The following is a 19,485-nucleotide window of genomic DNA, read 5'->3' as shown; positions in this document are numbered from 1 at the left end:
GGATTTTTATGGCTGCGTCCATTTATCAAAATAGTGGGGATCTACTGTAATCGTAATACTTTGTTTTCTTTTAAAGGAAAGCGTGGAGTTCACTAGATTGTGAAAAATGTCCAATGTCTTAGAATTGAACCCATACGGGGTCAAAGGGTGGCACCAAAAACCCTTCAGGTGTAATTAAGAACACACGTAGATGTACCTAATAGCGCTTTCACCCCGAGCAGCATCTCTTTTTCTTTCCTTTTACACAAGACGCCTGCACCGTAATTAAAAACATTCCAGACTTAACCTTCGCCCCTTAACACTTCACAATCATTATGGGATATTTTCAGCCACCTTTTCACACCTCTCAGACAGTTTGCATGCCTTTTGAATGACTGCCATCCGATTAGTCTTTACTGCAAAAAAAATAAAAAATCCTAACACTTCCTGCAGGATGTGCAAAGACACAGGGGAATGCGTGCAAGATCTTTATGACATAAAACAGTATCCTTTGCCGGATGAATATGTGAGGGGGCGTGAGTGTGAAGAATGACAGGAAAAGGAGGATGTTTATGATTTTTATACTAGGGGCTTTTAAATCGTACGAAGAACACAAGGACAAGATGCCTTTGGAGCGTCATAAAATGAAAATGCATAATGTCGTAAAAATTGCATGAGCCTAACGACAAGTTGTAGAGATGATTTGTCCAGCAGCAAGATCCTATTTCAAATCAGGGGTCTCCAACTTTCATCACAATGACAAAATGAAAGTTGACTGCAAACATTTGAGTTGTTCTTTACATACAATGCAGATCTCCACTCATAAAATGTTGTGGTCATTGTTTTTATGCTATTTCATGTTCATTTGCATTTGTAATATAACAGTTATTAAAATACTAACAATTGAGGCAAATATTCTTTGACCGTTAGGTGAGCATAAGAATATAACGATTAATGTATTAATAAAAAAACCACTGTAAAACTCTGGATGGTTACTATTAACGTTTCAAATTGTAATCATCGTCAAACCTTGGTTGATTACCAAACTTTGAAAAACTCATGGTAACATTTATAGATGTCCGATAATATCGGACTGCCGATATTATCGGCCGATAAATGCTTTAAAATGTAATATCGGAAATTATCGGTATCGGTTTCAAAAAGTAAAATGTATGACTTTTTTAAAACGCCGCTGTGTACACGTAGGGAGAAGTACAGATCGCTAATCAACCTTAAAGGCACTGCCTTTGCGTGCCGGCCCAGTCACATAATATCTACGGCTTTTCACACACACATGTGAATCTTGGTCAACAGCCATACAGGTCACACTGAGGGTGGCCGTATAAACAACTTTAACACTGTTACAAATATGCGCCACACTGTGAACCCACACCAAACAAGAATGACAAATACATTTTGGGAGAACGTCCGCACCGTAACACAACATAAACACAACAGAACAAATACCCAGAACCTCTTGCAGCACTAACTCTTCCGGGACGCTACAATATACACCCCCCCCACCCCCCCGCAACCCCGCCCCCCCAACCCCGCCCACCTCAACCTCCTCATGCTCCCTCAGGGAGAGCATGTCCCAAATTCCAAGCTGCTGTTTTGAGGCATATTAAAAAAAATAATGCACTTTGTGACTTCAATAATAACTGACTTCCATAACTTGAGTTGATTTGTTTTGGAAAACCTTGTTACATTGTTTAATGCAGGGGTCACCAACGCGGTGCACGCGGGCACCAGGTAGCCCGTAAGGACCAGATGAGTAGCCCGCTGGCCTGTTCTAAAAATAGCTCAAATAGCAGCACTTACCAGTGAGCTGCCTCTATTTTTTAAATTGTATTTGTTTACTAGCAAGCTGGTCTCGCTTTGCTCGACATTTTAAATTCTAAGAGAGACAAAACTCAAATAGAATTTGAAAATCCAAGAAAATATTTTAAAGACTTGGTCTTCACTAACTGACAAAGAAACAGATAACAGATTTGGTGTCCAGTTCAAAGTGTGACGTGATTTATTTAAAACTTTGAGAGTTGACTTTTGTATTTTACATGAGTTATTATTTGTACAAACATGGTGCAAAGTAATTCATGATTTGTTAAAAAATGTTAGTGGCTAGCTAGTTAAAATTGGATATTGTGATTTCACAAGACTGTCTTAGAAGTGATCATTTGAAAATGTTCAATTTAAAAAATGTGCACTTAGAGAAAATATAAAAATAAAGTGTTGCATATTGTTATTTATCTGTTCCTATATATATTTATTGTGAGAAATCATTAAGATGATCAGTGTTTCCACAAAGATAAATATCATTAATTATTAATAATAACATAGAGTTAAAGGTAAATTGAGCAAATTGGCTATTTCTGGCAATTTATTTAAAGGCCTACTGAAACCCACTACTACCGACCACGCAGTCTGATAGTTTATATATCAATGATGAAATCTTAACATTATAACACATGCCAATACGGCCGGGTTAACTTATAAAGTGACATTTTAAATTTGCCGCTAAACTTCCGGTTCGAAACGCCTCTGAGGATGACGTATGCGCGTGACGTAGCCCGGCGAACACGGGTATGCCTTCCACATTGAAGCCAATACGAAAAAGCTCTGTTTTCATTTCATAATTCCACAGTATTCTGGACATCTGTGTTCGTGAATCTGTTGCAATCATGTTCATTGCATTATGGAGAAGGAAGCTGAGCAAACAAAGAAGAAAGTTGTCGGTGCGAAATGGACGTATTTTTCGAACGTAGTCAGCAACAACAGTACACAGCCGGCGCTTCTTTGTTTACATTCCCGAAAGATGCAGTCAAGATGGAAGAACTCGGATAACAGAGACTCTAACCAGGAGGACTTTTGACTTCGATACACAGACGCCTGTAGAGAACTGGGACAACACAGACTCTTACCAGGATTACTTTGATTTGGATGACAAAGACGCAGACGTGCTACTGTGAGTATGCAGCTTTGGCTTCTAAACATTTGATCGCTTGACCGTATGTGCGCAACTTTTTTTTGCGTATGTACGTAACTTTTTTAAAATATATAAGCTTTATGAACCTTGGGTTAGGTGAACGGTCTTTTGGGCTGAGTGATTGTGTGTGTTGATCAGGTGTTTGAATTGTATTGGCGTGTTCTATGGAGCTAGGAGCTAGCATAGGAGCTAGGAGCTAGCATAACAAACACGCAGGTGTTTTTATGCAGGATTAATTTGTGGCATAATATAAGCCTGGTTGTGTTGTGGCTAATAGAGTATATATATGTCTTGTGTTTATTTACTGTTGTAGTCATTCCCAGCTGAATATCAGGTACCGTGAGTATGCAGCCTTGGCTGCTAAACATTTGATAGCTTGACCGTATGTGCGCGTCACGTACGTAACTTTTTAAAAATATATAAGCTTTATGAACCTTGGGTTAGGTGAACGGTCTTTTGGGCTGAGTGATTGTGTGTGTTGATCAGGTGTTTGAATTGTATTGGCGTGTTCTATGGAACTAGGAGCTAGCAGAGGAGCTAGGAGCTAGCGTAACAAACACGCAGGTGTTTTTATGCAGGATTAATTTGTGGCATATTAAATATAAGCCTGGTTGTGTTGTGGCTAATAGAGTATATATATGTCTTGTGTTTATTTACTGTTGTAGTCATTCCCAGCTGAATATCAGGTCACCCCCGGCTCTCACAGCATCTTCCCTATCTGAATAGCTTCAACTCCCCACTAGTCCTTCACTTGCACTTTACTCATCCACAAATCTTTCATCCTCGCTCAAATTAATGGGGAAATTGTCGCTTTCTCGGTCCGAATCTCTCTCACTTCATGCGGCCATCATTGTAAACAATAGGGAACTTTGCGTATATGTTCAACTGACTACGTCACGCTACTTCCGGTAGGGGCAAGCCTTTTTTTTTATCAGATACCAAAAGTTGCAATCTTTATCGTCGTTGTTCTATACTAAATCCTTTCAGCAAAAATATGGCAATATCGCGAAATGATCAAGTATGACACATAGAATAGATCTGCTATCCCCGTTTAAATTAAAAAAATTCATTTCAGTAGGCCTTTAAGTGTGTATCAAACTGGTAGCCCTTCGCATTAATCAGTACCCAAGATGTAGCTCTTGGTTTCAAAAAGGTTGGTGACCCCTGGTTTAATGCATCCGGCGGGGCATCACAACAAAATTAGGCATAATAATGTGTTAATTCCACGACTGTATATATCGGTATCAGTTGATATCGGAATCGGTAATTAAGAGTTGGACAATATAGGATATCGGCAAAAAAGCCATTATCGGACATCTCTAGTAATATTGCTCATTTCCTGGAGAAGCAGCTAGTGCGCTAATTTCTAGCTAGTTTAAAGGGGACTTGCACTTATTGTTGGAATTTTGCCTATCGTTCACAATCCTTATGACAGACAAGAACACAAGTCTTTTTTTTTTTAGGATTTTAAAGATGATAAAAAAAAGCTTGGAAAATGTGGGCTAATGGGAGTCATCAAAGCCTTCTAAAACAACTTCAAAACATCAACATTTTATATACACACTGCAAGTATGTATATAATGTAGTAACAGACACGTTCATAACAATATGTAATATGTTCAATCTTTACCTTATTTTGATCATTTTAATTAATCATTGCCGGAACTGATTTGCTCAATGCATTTATTTCCGTTCCCAAAGTAGCGCACTTCCGACTTCCGACAACAAATGTGTGTTCCTACATCCGCAAACAAACACAAGTGTTTTCTAATCATGGCAGACTTAGTAACAGACAACGAAGATGACTGTGTTTGGACAAATGAGGATTCACAATCTTATCTTTTTGAAGCTGAATATACGGAGGATGACCTGCTGCTTCTAGAAGCGAGCAAGAAGGAAGGCTGAAATGTTAGAGCAGACAGAAGCCAAGAGAGTGAGGTCGGCATGACTTTGATGCTGTAAATGTGGAACTTGGATCCAAGCTATTTCGACATAAAGGGAATGCTTACTCAAAATAAACCGTAAAAAACGTTCCCGGCCAGCTGGATCAAACGAACAATTGTCCATCGAGTGAGTCACTTTAATATCGATCATGATACATGCAGCACATCATGCGTGTTAGTACAACTATATACGCTGTCGCGCTAGCTGTGGACTAACAAAGCATGACATTTGGGCTAATACTTTATACAGTAGATACTGTAATATTATTGTTCATGATTTTCAGTCAGTACAGATTGGTGTCATATCACATTGTGTTGTGAATTACAAACTCAATGCGATTCAGGTGCTGACGTAGAAGCTAGCTTATCTCTTGCCGTAGCTAGCTTTTACGGCTAATACCGAAGCATGCCGATGTGTTACTACACTAGAAAAATAATTCCTCCGTGTTCGCTCTTACAATAACAATGTCGCTACGGCTTGGTAATTATACAGGTTACAGAACATAAATGATGTATTGTTGACAATTTTTGAATGCATGTTTAAAGTGTTCTAGGGGTAGAATTGATCGTTTCACTTAGCTGCATTGCTAGCCACCAAAAACTAACTGATTTTTACAGGCTGCAACAACTAATCGATTAAATCAAATAAAATCTATTATAAAAATAGTTGGCGATTAATTTAGTCATCGATTCGTTGGATCTATGCTATGCGCATGCGCAGAAGCAATTTTTTAATTTCATTTTATTTTTTTTATTTTTATTTAATTTTTAAAACTGAAACATGTACAAACAGCTGAGAAACAATAATCAAAATAAGTATGGTGCCAGTATGCTGTTTTTTTTTTTCAATAAAATACTGGAAACGATAGAAATGTAGTTTGTCTCTTTTATCCGATTATTAATCGATTAATCGAAGTAATAATCAACAGATTAATCGATTATCAAATTAATCGTTAGTTGCAGCCCTAGTTATAATGCAAAAAAAATATTTTGTCTTCTTGTCTCTCATTAGAATTTTGAACAATAGGCAAAATTCCCCCAAAAAGTTCAGTTCTCCTTTAAATGCTTACATAATTAAAAAATACATTAAAGGGTTTTCCTAAATAACGTTATATATTTTTGTATTTTGACATGTAATATGCATGTTTCACATGAGTTAGCATAAATGCTAACCATCAATACAACGCACATTAACGTGTTTCCTTAAATAACGTTATATTTTTTGTTAACCTCCCCAACTACACTTTGAGTGGTGAACAAATAATCCATACAAGTAGACAGAACGACACTTGTACTTCTGATTCAAAGCACTAAACAGAAGGAAATATTGTAGACGTTCAACCCGCAGCTTCTGCAGTGAGCAAACTCGCCCAAAAGATGGTGCAGTAGCACAAACAATAGCACACCTTTTCAGTTTCTGTCAGCCTTTTATGAAAACTTATTTTGTTGAATACAAAACAATATGGCCGTTAGCGAAGAAAAATCCATAAATTAACCGCACCGTTTTATAAGCTGCAGGTTTCAAAGTGTAGGAAAGAAGTAGCGGCTTATAGTACACATTTCAAACTAACTAGTTTATATGCTAACATGAATACAAGACACATTAACGTGTTTCCCGATCTAAAACTATATTTTTTTGTGTTTTGTCATTTATTAAAGATGCTATAAACTTGCTGTCTTGTATGCTAACACATATACAAGAAACTTTAAAGTATTTCCATAATAACGTTATATATTATTTATTTTGTCATGAATAGAATATACATGTTTCACAAAAACTATCTTAAATGCTAATATGAATACAAGATACTGTACATTAATGTCTTTCCCTTATTAACGCTATAGTTTTTGTATTTTGTCATTTGATATACATGTTTCACACTACAAACGATCAAATGTATGTTTTATTGTCATGTTTTTGTTTTTTTTACTGGGAAACCGAAAACGCTCCCAAGCATTCGGTTTTTCGATCTTTGCATTAACCCATGTCCTAATAAATCGTATCTTAGATTGTTTAATTGTTTGCAGTGTGAAACATGTATATTAAATGACAAAATACAAAAATATACCGGTAGCTTTTTTTAGTGTAACAATTGTACTCACATAAAAGAGTCATTCCATGCTCAATATCATTTCGGCATTCCTTGGATTCATACACATGTGCAGATGCAGGAGGTGCATGAATTCCAATGGGGAGGTTGTGAGGAATTATTAATTATACATTTTTTAACATTATGATAACCCTTTAGACATGAAATAACATAATATGTACACTTAATCAAATCAATATAGTAATGCTGCATGAGACTGAACCAATCAGTGGCCACGATACTGAACAGCGCGCTCTGATTGGTCCTATCTAGTGGCCAATACTACTGTGCAATTGAAAAGTTTTAGTGTGTGAATGTGAGTGTGAATGTTGTCTGTCTATCTGTGTTGGCCCTGTGATGAGGTGGCGACTTGTCCAGGGTGCACCCCGCCTTCCGCCCGAATGCAGCTGAGATAGGCTCTAGCACCCCCCGCAACCCCAAAAGAGACAAGCGGTAGAAAATGGATGGATGGATGGATAGTTAATTTATCTGTTTTTATGCTTGGAAATGCCTAATTTAAGCCAAAAATATATATAAATAAGCTTTAAAAAAATCGTAAAGCCACAAACTTTGAACTTTCAACAGCAACAAAAAATTAAAGTACATTTTGAGTACATTTACATAATAGGTAGTCCTAATGCTTGCTATGTTCTTGTCCCTTTCCATTCCAGTATGGGAAGGCTATGGGGGTCAACAAACATAAATACACACAGACAGGTAACATTATGCTGGCTGGATTGCTGGTTGAGTGCAGCTGTTCTGAACAGATCTCAGGTCAGTTAGAAAAAGTGTAGTCAGCAGAAAACTGAAGAAAATAATCTCTGGTTGCTTTGGCGTGATTCTAGCATGTTTCCATTTGAGAGTTGCATGTAATTGTGTTGCTCGCTTGACCAGCATGTACAGAAGCATTGTGCACCATGAACTTTGTTCTTTTATCACCCTTTAAATATAGTATATAAATAGTGCGGAGGGTTGTGCAAAAAAAAAAAGATATTTAGTGCATGAACTAAACTAGAGTACATTAAATCTTTGTGAAGATCGTAGTGAAGGTGTGGAAATGTAATTTCATTTTTACTCTTTGAGTCATTGAGTCACTGTGACATTTGCTGACTCATGAACAAAATGGAACTGCTCCATAATCACTTTTGTCTGCTCTCATTGCAGACGTCAGATGCAAGGCAGGGGTGTCAAACTCGTCCCATTGCCTTTTGTAACAGTGAATGATATATGAATATAAATGTTTAAGGTGAAGCATTTGACCATTATATATATTTTTTGCTGGACACAACATTTTTTGTACGTTTTACGGTTAAACACCGCCAAAATTAGGAAATACTTAAATTAAATTCAATTATTGAAATTATTTAATTATTAAAAATATTTTTTGCAGCATATTTTTGTAAATGGAAAAACGGTACCACTGTTATGTAATTCCGGCAACTGAGCTACCAGTTTTCTTTTTTTTACTGTAAAATCTATGGTTGTCTTTACTATATTCACTGTAAATTTAACAACAGTACCACAGGGTTTTTTTTAGATAAAATTCTAGCAACTTAGCAGCCTGTTTTTAATGTAAAATGTTTGGTTGTTATTACAATGTATTACTACAAATGTAAAAATGGTACCACAGTTATTTTAACAGTAATATTCTGGCGTATAATCTATTGTCATTTTACAGTGCACAATTTGATGGATAACTTGCTTTGAAATCATAAGTTAGACGTAAATCTATACATCTATTTGTATTTTAAAACGTTGGAAGTTATGATGATATAATATTGTTGTACAATTAGATAATATTCACATTTAAAATATATTTAATTGCATCAAGTACGTGTATTTTTTATGTCAAAATGGAGAGAACAAATATATTTAGTTAGAAGAACTAACACATATTATTCCCATACAAAATTATGTGGCTGGCCAAAACTGGCACCCATGCCTTGAGTTTGGCACTTGGACCCTAAGGTTCTCAAGCAATTTTTTTTGCCAGTCACATAATCACTTTCATCTCAAAAAACGGCATTTTAAGAAGTATCTGAGTTCTGAAAAAAAATAGTTGCTTCACCATTGTTAGTTTATTTTGTTTTGTTTTGTACTGTAATGACCTCCACCAAGGGGGTGTTTTTTTCTGTTAATAAGTTTGCAGCTGAAGTATTCAATGTTTAAAGAAATGTTTGTCAAGTGACTTTTGAGGCTGTATTGTGCAACCAATGGGCAGCAGAGCGACTCTCACTCCAAACCTTCAGTAATATAATGTCAGCATATTAAATAAAGGCTGGATTCTAGATAGGCCAACTGGGCACTGCTTTGAGATTGCTCTTAAAAATATACAATACCCACAGGCCTCTTCATTAGGAATAGCTGCACACATCAGATCTAATACATGCTGTGTCAAAATGACTTTATGAAAGTAATACTACTGACAAGTTTGGTTTAGATTGCAGTCGGTTTGATTAACAGACTAATTATAAAGACAATTGCTTCTTTGTGTCAATCAAAGCTTCTTATCGTTGACCTTTGAAAAGCGGTCTATTGGATCTATAGAGTTATGGCCGAAAATCTATATCGCGATATATATTGCCGCCTCCTGCTCTAGGATATATTTGACAATATACTATATGGTATGTAGAAGATGATAGAACCATAAATGGGTCACAATCCTAATTTAGCTGCTGATGTATGCAGTAACATATTGCGGAAATTCTGGTTGTATTATTTTGTTAAAACTATTATTAATCTACTTGCTAATTTTCTGTTACAATACTTTCTGTTGTTACAAGTTTTATCCACACTTTTGTTATAATGTAATAAGCACTTGTTCTTCAGTGGTTTGGACACTTTACATATGTTTTGGGCAATACCACACATTTGGGTATCAATCCAATACCAAGTAGTTACAGGGGCAGTATTGTTCATGGCAATGCTGATGCTGATAATAATTGTTTTCAAGATCATTGAATGATTACATTCTTATCATAATTCTAATCAGACAAAAACACAAGATGGTGACATAATAATATTAATTCAATATAAATATAAACCCACTGTTGGCTCTGATTTAAATCCTTTATTTTTGCCCTTGAAGTCCTCCTGTGTCCAGGGACTTACTTCCTGAGTTTGTAAACAAAAACAAAACAGACAAAAGATTTTGTGATAATAAAAATTATCAATGTAACCACTGTAGTATATCATATACTTGGTATCGTTACTGTCGATATTCTCTGTTTACATTCAAGAGATCCATCTTAGCAGTTTGCGGTTAGCATATCCTCCTACGGTGTGTCATGTAGCATGTTTAGTTATTCCTCATCCTCCAGTGATACTGCTAATTGGAGTTGATTTGCTGCCACTGTGGAGGGACGTTAGCCGCTAGCAATAATGCTACATGGCATTGAGGACGCTTTTGTTCGATTGTCGCTGTCAAATTTGCAAGACACAGCCAGAGTCATCAACATGCATTATCACGATATAACGTAAAGCTCTATCGTGGGCCAAATTGATATCATTTATATTGTCTATATTACGCAACCCTAGTGCTAGTGTGCTTAATACAAAACCCAAAACCAGTGAAGTTGGCACGTTGTGTAAATCATAACGAAAAAAGAAAACAATGATTTGCAAATCCTTTTCAACTTATATTCAATTGAATAGAATGCAAAGACAAGATATTTAATGTTTGAACTGGAAAACGTAGTTATTTTTTGCAAATATTAGCTCATTTGGAATTTGATGCCTGGAACATGTTTCAAAAAGTTGGAACAAGTGGCAAAAATGACTGAGAAAGTTGAGGAATCCTCATAAAACTCTTATTTGGAACATCCCACAGGTGAACAGGCTAATTGGGAACAGGTGGGAGCCATGATTGGGTATAAAAGCAGCTTCCATGAAATGCTCAGTCATTCACAAACAAAGATGGGGCAAGGGTCACCACTTTGTCAACAAATGCGTGAGCAAATTGTCCAACAGCTTAAGAACAACATTTGTCAACAAGCTATTGCAAGGAACTTAGGGATTTTACCATCTACGGTCTGTAATATCATCAAAAGGTTCAGAGAATCTGGAGAAATCACTGCAAGTAAGCGATGATATTACGGTCCTTAGATCCCTCAGGCGGTACTGCATCAAAAAGCGACATCAGTGTGTAAAGGATATCACCACATGGGCTCAGGAACATTTCAGAAAACCACTGTCAGTAACTACAGTTTGTCGCTACATCTGTAAGCGCAACATAAAACTCTACTGTGCAAAGCGAAAGCCATTTATCAACAACACCCAGAAACGCCGCCGGCTTCGCTGGGCCCGAGCTCATCTAAGATGGACTGATGCAAAGTGTAAAAGTGTTCTGTGGTCTGACGAGTCCACATTTCAAAATTGTTTTTGGAAACTGTGGACGTTGTGTCCTCCGGAACAAAGAGGAAAAAAATCATCCAGATTGTTATAGGCGCAGAGTTTAAAAGTCAGCATCTGTGATGGTATGGGGGTGTATTAGTGCCCAAGACATGGGTAACTTACACATCTGTGAAGACACCATTAATGCTGAAAGGTACATACAGGTTTTGGAGCAACATATTTTGCCATCCAAGCAACGTTATCATGGACGCCCCTGCTTATTTCAGCAAGACAATGCCAAGCCACGTTTTACAACAGCGTGGCTTCGTTGTAGTAGTCCAGACCTGTCTCCTATTGAAAATATGTGGCGCAATATGAAGCGTAAAATACGACAACAGAGACCCCGGTCTGTTGAACAACTTAAGCTGTACATCATACATACGGCGTGGCGAAGTTGGTAGAGTGGCCGTGCCAGCAATCGGAGGGTTGCTGGTTACTGGGGTTCAATCCCCACCTTCTACCATCCTAGTCACGTCCGTTGTGTCCTTGGGCAAGACACTTCCCCCTTGCTCCTGATGGCTGCTGGTTAGCGCCTTGCATGGCAGCTCCCTCCATCAGTGTGTGAATGTGTGTGTGAATGTGTGTGTGAATGGGTGAATATGGAAATACTGTCAAAGCGCTTTGAGTACCTTAAAGGTAGAAAAGCGCTATACAAGTATAACTCATTTATCATTTATTTATCAAGTAAGAATGGGAAATAATTCCACCTGAAAAGCTTCAAAAAATGGTCTCCTCAGTTCCCAAATGTTTACTGAGTGTTGTTAAAAGGAAAGGCCATGTAACACAGTGGTAAAAATGCCCCTGTGCCAACTTTTTTGCAATATGCTGCTGCCATTAAATTCTAAGTTAGTGATTATTTGCAAAAATTTAGTTTCTCAGTTCGAACATTAAATATCGTGTTTTTGCAGTCTATTCAATTGAATATAAGTTGAAAAGGATTTGCAAATCATTGTATTCTGTTTTTATTTACGAATTACACAACGTGCCAACTTCACTGGTTTTGGGGTTTGTAAAATGGCCAGTGGGGAATCTTCCACCGGATTGATTTTTAATAAATTTGTTTCTCTTTTTCTGTCCCCCAGTTGTGGACCCTCATGATCAGTCCGCCTCGCCCGAAGCCTCCGACTCGCTCACAGCCCCTCCACTACGGCGGCGGAAAGAGCGCCCTCAGGTGTTAAACCTCACAGAAGCTGAGATGGCCGGCGTCCTGCGTCCCAAAGCGGGACGCCTCGACAGCCCGAGCAACCGCTACGCCGGCGACTGGAGCGGCTGCGGCGAGAGCTACTTCCCCTCCGAGACGCCACTTCCTCCCGGCAAAGAGGAGGCGGACTACGACGACGTGCCCTCAGAGGACTCAGACGCAGAACCACCTGAGGACGCTGCGAACCCTTTGCCTGGTCCTGCAGATCAGGACGCGGTGCAGGAGGAGGAGGAGGAGGAGGAGGAGGAGGAGGAGGAAGCGGAAGAGGAGAAGCAGGAAGAGAAGAAGAAGGAGGAGGAGGAGGAAGAGAAGGAAAGTGTGTGCGAGCACATCTTACCTCCAAGTCTGCCCACGTATCAGACTTACATGAAGATGCAGGACATCAGCCCCGTGCTGAGCCACAGGGTCAACCTGAGAGACCTTCAGGAGAGCATCGACACTCTGATCGGGAACCTGGAGAGAGAACTCAACAAGAACAAGATCAACGTGGGATATTAACGTCTCACTTCTTCAATCTGAGAAAAACATATCATGGCACTTCTTCTTCCCCACACGCATTCCTGACTTTTTCTTTGACTTGGCTCACGTTTCACGTTGTCGCTTTTCTTCTTATTAGAAGAACCCCTCGACCCTCTCAGGGCTTTAAAAGGTGCCTTAATTGTGTGAAGGTGGTCCGCCATGTAGAAAACTCAGATAATCAGTCGTATTAAATAGAAAGTTGCTGCCAGGATTAAGAGCAGAAATAAAAAATGCAGGTTTCTTTTCTTTTTTTTTTTTCCTGGCTGGCTTTTGAAGCAACATTCGTCATGCGGAACACTTTCGCATCTTTTCAGCAGTAGGAAAGAATTTCAGACGCTTTCGATCAAGTGTTATTTTCCAACAAAAATAGGCAATCGGGGTATTAAAAGAAAAAAAGGGCTGAGAAAACCCATCATCAGACAAAAAAAAAAAAAAAGAAGCCCTGCTTCATCATTTTTTTTAGGGCCGTTATTAACAGGCAGACCTTACTCCTGAAGTTTCCACGGGGAAAACTCAGAAGATTTGTCTGGTTTCCAGCATGAAAGCTTATATTTATTAAGTGGGATTGTGTCATATTGCACTCGGCTGTCAGCAACATTGATTATTTAGCACACAAAATGTGAACAACATTCCCCTTTTATGAGTTTGTTATGTGTTCTCATATTGAAATATTCCCTTTGAAGCTCTCACGCTGACATTTCCAACACGCACATGTGTACAACATGAACGCACTTAAAAAGTTTGTTATTGTAGTTCAGGGGGGGACATACTGAGAAAAGAGTATTGTTGGCAGCATTATAAAAAAAAACAAATATGGATAAAATTATTATTTTGACTCACTTGTCAAATATCTCCCCAGACTACATTTTAGTTGAAAAAGATTATGCTGGTGGTTCTCATTTTTTAAATTAATGATATAATATTGAGAAGCTAATATTTATTTGCCTGTCTGTAAAATGACTGTATGAGTTGCTGCATGCAACCACCTGCTTATACAAATAGATTGAGTACATATATTTGCAACAAATTAAAACAATTTAAAAAGTAAGTTGATCAACTCAATTTGCAACATTTAAAAACAAGACGTATTGTTCCAGCATGAATAAAAACACCGATATTAAAAGTTCCCAAAACCTCACAGTTTGACAAGTACGACTATACAACTTAACTCTGGCTATATGTTCACACTACAAGTATTTTGTGCGTGATGGACCCTCGGTTTACAAACATAGTTGGTTCTTAAACAGGGTTCATGAATAATTGTATATTGAAGAACATTTCTCCAAAAGAAACAATGTCAACATAAATAATGGATTTCAGCCTTGACAAAAACCCACATTTTAGTAAAAGTGTGTACACTTTGAACCCAATATAGTAAAGTGCTATACAGTACTGCATATCAAATCAATCAATCAATGTTTATTTATATAGCCCTAAATCACAAGTGTCTCAAAGGGCTGCACAAGCCACAACGACATCCCCAACAAACAATAACATAAACATAACGTTCTATTTAATGACAGAAATCACTTTTTGTGTAAAATATCTGATTTCACAAAAAAATCATAGCCTGCAGTGTGAACATACACTCAATAATCTCGCGCCATGACTCACTACTGCCTCGTGAGGACTAAACTGGCATTGCAGGAGATGGCTCCTGTTCTTCAGTGCCCAAACATTGCTTACAAAAAGAAATAAAATACTATTTTGTTCTTCTCCATTTTGTAAAAGACATTCATTCATTATTTATTTACTCAAATCCCTCACAATGTAACACTGTGTCATGGCGTTCTCGACACTGTCGATGCTGCGTTAGCTCGCGTTTAACAAATTATGGTCAGCACCTGACGTGAAAACTATTCTTGACGCTTCTGCTTGTGCAAAAATGCAGCTAAATGTGAACATTCTGACTTAGCTGCCAAAAACTACAATTCTCAGCAATGCAGGGATGGATTCCAAAAAGACAGTATTTAACCTATATGATGATGTATATATTATTGTACGTGTATTGGGAGCTTGTATTTAAATACGTCTTGTAGCAATAGTTGCTTTTCTGCCCTTCGTGCTACCTGTACACATCTTAACGTGCTGGATTCATGGTACAACTTAAGCTGTAAAATTGATGCTAAAACAGACAATATATTGTTATTTTTGTTATATTGTGTATATAGTTGACTTTTTTTTTTTTTTTTGGTCTCCGGTGGACTGAGCTGTGTTCAGCGTTTTTCGTGTTGTGATATATTTTTTATGGTACTGGCGGACGCCGCCCGGTCAAAAGCTTTAAGGCTATTTCTCATCTGCGTTTGTATTTATGTGTAAAAAGGTTATTTTGCAATGGACGCTTGTTTGTCGCCATGTTTTCACATTAGAGATGCATCGCTTCGATGTTTCTCCAGAGGACCCAATTTGTTGCTTTTCCCCAGCGAACACAAAACCGATTTATCGCACGGTGTCACAAAAGTGTGTATGTAAACTGTAATTATATGATATTATTTTCTTATCGTTCGTACAAGGGATTTAGTTGTGGGTCCTCTGGAGGAAAAAAAAATGCCACAAGCAAAACATCCCTGAAATAAAAACACAATATTACCTTGTATTGATCCTGAGTGGTGTATACAGTAATAAAGTACATTATTTTACCTTCAAGTCTCACCTGTTTGTGTGTCACAGACCTGCAAACATTTTGGCATTTGTCCTCGTCTGCACTCATTTTGTTGCATTTTGGAGTTTATTTTGGTAAACCTGGATAATGTCTCACTCCTCCCCCTTCAAACCCTCTTACGTAGTAGCGTGACATGCACACAATCAAGTTCAAATTTTTAACCTTGCAAACCGTAAGGGCTGCGGTCGGCCGGCTTGTAAAACCATATGAGTGTCGTATTGAATCGATTAGTTCCAGCTGCAATAACACTCCGCCTCTCTCTTTATTGTTCTTTATGCTGGCAAAGGCGGAAAATAACAATTTAAATCAGCGGTCCCCAAACATTGTGCCTCGGGGGCATATATATATATATATATATATATATATATATATATATATATATATATATATATATATATATATATATATATATATATATATATATATATATATATATATATATATATATAAGAGATGTCCGATAATGGCTTGTTTGCCGATATCCGATATTCCGATATTGTCCAACTCCTAATTATCGATTCCGATATCAACCGATACCGATATATACAGTCGTGGAATTAACACATTATTATGCCTAATTTTGTTGTGATTCCCCGCTGGATGCATTAAACAATGTAACAAGGTTTTCCAAAATAAATCAACTCAAGTTATGGAAAAAAAAATGGGGGGTGTATATTGTAGTGTCCCGGAAGAGTTAGTGCTGCAAGGGGTTCTGGGTATTTGTTCTGTTGTGTTTATGTTGTGTTACGGTACGGATGTTCTCCCGAAATGTGTTTGTCATTCTTGTTTGGTGTGGGTTCACAGTGTGGCGCATATTTGTAACAGTGATAAAGTTGTTTGTACGGCTACCCTCAGTGTGACCTGTATGGCTGTTGACCAAAGTATACTTGCATTCACTAGTGTGTGTGAAAAGCCGTAGATATTATGTGACTGGGCCGGCACGCAAAGGAAGTGCCTTTAAGGTTTATTGGCGCTCTGTACTTCTCCCTACGTCCGTGTACACAGCGGCGTTTTAAAAAGTAATTCATTTTACTTTTTGAAACTGATACCGATCATTTCTGATATTACATTTTAAAGCATTTATCGGCCGATAATATCGGCAGCCCAATATTATCGGACATCTCTAGTATATATATATATAAATGAATAAATATATATTTATTCCTCACGCACTAATTAACTAAAAGAGCGCGCACTTGCTGCACACTGTGGCGCGAGCGCGATGATGTCACGTTATCGATGGGAAAAAACATTTTTAGACAATATGATTTGCCTGAGTGGCTAGGAGACCCCGAGAGTAACAAGTGGTAGAAAATAGATTAGAAAGGAAAAATTTTAAAAAACTTGACACTTCCCGCGGGCCGGATTTTGGACGCTGGCGTAGTTTGGGGACCTGGGGCCGTACTTATCAAGCTTCTCAGAATTACTCCTAAGAAGTCTGCTAAGAGTTGACTTAAGAGTAAATAAATTATTCGCTGAAAGCTGCACTTAAAAGTTAGTTATCAAGCGTCTTACTCACACTTTCAGCGAAGTGTAGGACTGAATCTTAAGTGTCACACTCAGAGCTGAATTACGACATTACTATGTGCCGTAAATGGAATTTTAGGTGACGTCATTTCTGTGTCCATAGAAATGACCAATCACGGAAGGGAATCCGTTGTCTAAGAATAAAGAAATATCTTGGAAATATTTAAGTGGACAATGGGAGTGTATATTTTGACAATAAACTACAAAATAATACAAAACAAACTAGTCCCCGCCGGCACTCACGCTACCGCTCCCTCTCTTCTGTCGCCCACACACTCACTGACGTCGCTCACCTCACGGCCACACACATACGCTACTGTCATAACATTTTCTTTCCAATTCATTAATTAGGCAACTAATTTGAAACTGGTGTGGGTGGCTCTATATATACTAGCCCACTGCAGCCACATGCAGAAATCAACATGGAATCGAAAAGTATTAAATCTGTGACAAAAATAATACCCGCTCTGTCTAAACGATACCGTTTGATCAGCTGCTCATCATCAAACAAATCCAGAACATCGTTCCGCTCCCTGAATGTTCGCGCACGTCTCTCTCGCCTCAGTGCCATCCCCTGCTGGCAACTCCTAACCACTTAAGACACCTCTGAAGGTCTCTTAAATATCGTGGAGAGTAGGAGTGATTCTTAGACTTAAGAACGTTGATAAAAAGCTTTTATTCTTAAGTTTGAGAGTAGGACTAAATTTCGCAAATTCTCAGGACTTAAGTGTAAAATGGCACTCTAAGAAGCTTGATAAGTACGGCCCCTGATCTAAATTTACCGCTGCCGGGTATTTTTTTCTATAATTTTATTGTAATATTTTAGAATGTGTTTGTTCTATTTTTGGCCAAAGTAAGACAAAGAAAACAAGCTGAAGTTGTCTTGGAATTGGGGGTTAAATCACCAAAAATTTTTCCCGGGCGTGGCCACCGCTGCTGCCCACTGCTCCCCTCACCTCCCAGGGTGATCAAGGGTGATGGGTCAAATGCAGAGAATAATTCCGCCACACCTAGTGTGCGTGTGACAATCATTGGTAGTTTAACTTTAACTTAACTTATTTTTTTAGTTTTAATGCCATGGTTTCAATTTTTAGTTTTAATGCCATGATTTCAATAGTCCGGCTCGCGTGTGCACAGATTTATCCCTCCACGCGGCCCCTGAGCTCAAATGAGTTGGACACTCCTGATTACAGTATATGTAACAGCTTCAGCAAAAAAAAAAGGGAAGCATAAAATAGAGAGTAAATCCAGCAGAAAATAGACATTATAAACAAAGAGAGGTAGCTGACATAGAAGCGGTTGGACACATTTTTAAAAACTTGCAACTTCTCACCGTCCAGATTTTGGACAGTGGCGGGCCGTATTCAGCCTGCGGGCCGTAGTTTGGGGACCCCTGATTTAAATAGTTGACGGGAATTGAGGATGCTCACAGAGTTGACGCAGGATCACACATTGAACCCGGACAAAGAGCTATTAAAGCAGGGGTGTCCAGAGTGTGGTGGAGGGACCCCGTGGCTTTTTTATTTTGAAACTAAATCAAAGTCCCCAAAAACTGCCAAAATGGTCCATATAGAGCATAAGGCATAATGATGATAATAATAGTGTTTTTGTTTTATCATTTATTTGCATTTAATGCACAATATGTATTACCGTATTTTCTGGACTGTAAGCCGCCACTTTTTTCCAACGCTTTGAGCCCTGCAGCTTATAAAATGGTGAGAGTAATTAATGGATTTTTCTGCACAAACGACCATAATTTTTTGTATTTAACAAATAATTGTTGAAGTACTACAGTACTATGGAATGCCCTCCCGGTAACAGTTAGAGATTCTACCTCAGTAGAAGCATTTAAGTCCCATCTTAAAACTCATTTGTATACTCTAGCCTTTAAATAGACCCCCCTTTTTAGACCAGTTGATGTGCGGTTTATTTTTTTTCTGCCCCCCTCTCCCTTGTGGAAGGGGGGGCACAGGTCTGGTGGCCATGGACGAAGTGCTGGCTATTATGTTAGATCCACTATGGACTGGACTTTCACAATATTATGCTAGACCCACTCGACGTCCATTGCATACCCCTAGGGGGTCCTCTCCAAGGTTTCTCATAGTCATTCATATTGACATCCCACTGGGTTGTGAGTTTTTCCTTGCCCTTATGTGGGCTTTGAACCGAGGATGTTGTTGTGGCTT

At 38.2% G+C, this 19,485-nt stretch overlaps 1 protein-coding gene across 1 annotated transcript in view; it reads left to right on the top strand.

Annotated features, from left to right (window-relative positions):
* Positions 1–16,102, top strand: part of syde2 (synapse defective 1, Rho GTPase, homolog 2 (C. elegans)) — an 83,625-nt gene extending 67,523 nt beyond the window's left edge. The window contains exon 8 of the mRNA XM_062028199.1: positions 12,473–16,102. Within this exon, the coding sequence (XP_061884183.1) occupies positions 12,473–13,089 (617 nt within the window). The 3' untranslated portion in view covers positions 13,090–16,102. The remainder of the gene's footprint in view (positions 1–12,472) is intronic.
* The last annotated feature ends 3,383 nt before the right edge of the window (positions 16,103–19,485 follow it).

The sequence above is a fragment of the Entelurus aequoreus genome, linkage group LG19 (assembly GCF_033978785.1).
Source record: "Entelurus aequoreus isolate RoL-2023_Sb linkage group LG19, RoL_Eaeq_v1.1, whole genome shotgun sequence".
NCBI classification, from domain to species: domain Eukaryota; kingdom Metazoa; phylum Chordata; class Actinopteri; order Syngnathiformes; family Syngnathidae; genus Entelurus; species Entelurus aequoreus.
The sequence above is the reverse complement of the archived record's forward strand: the minus strand, read 5'-3'. Positions and strand labels throughout refer to the sequence as shown.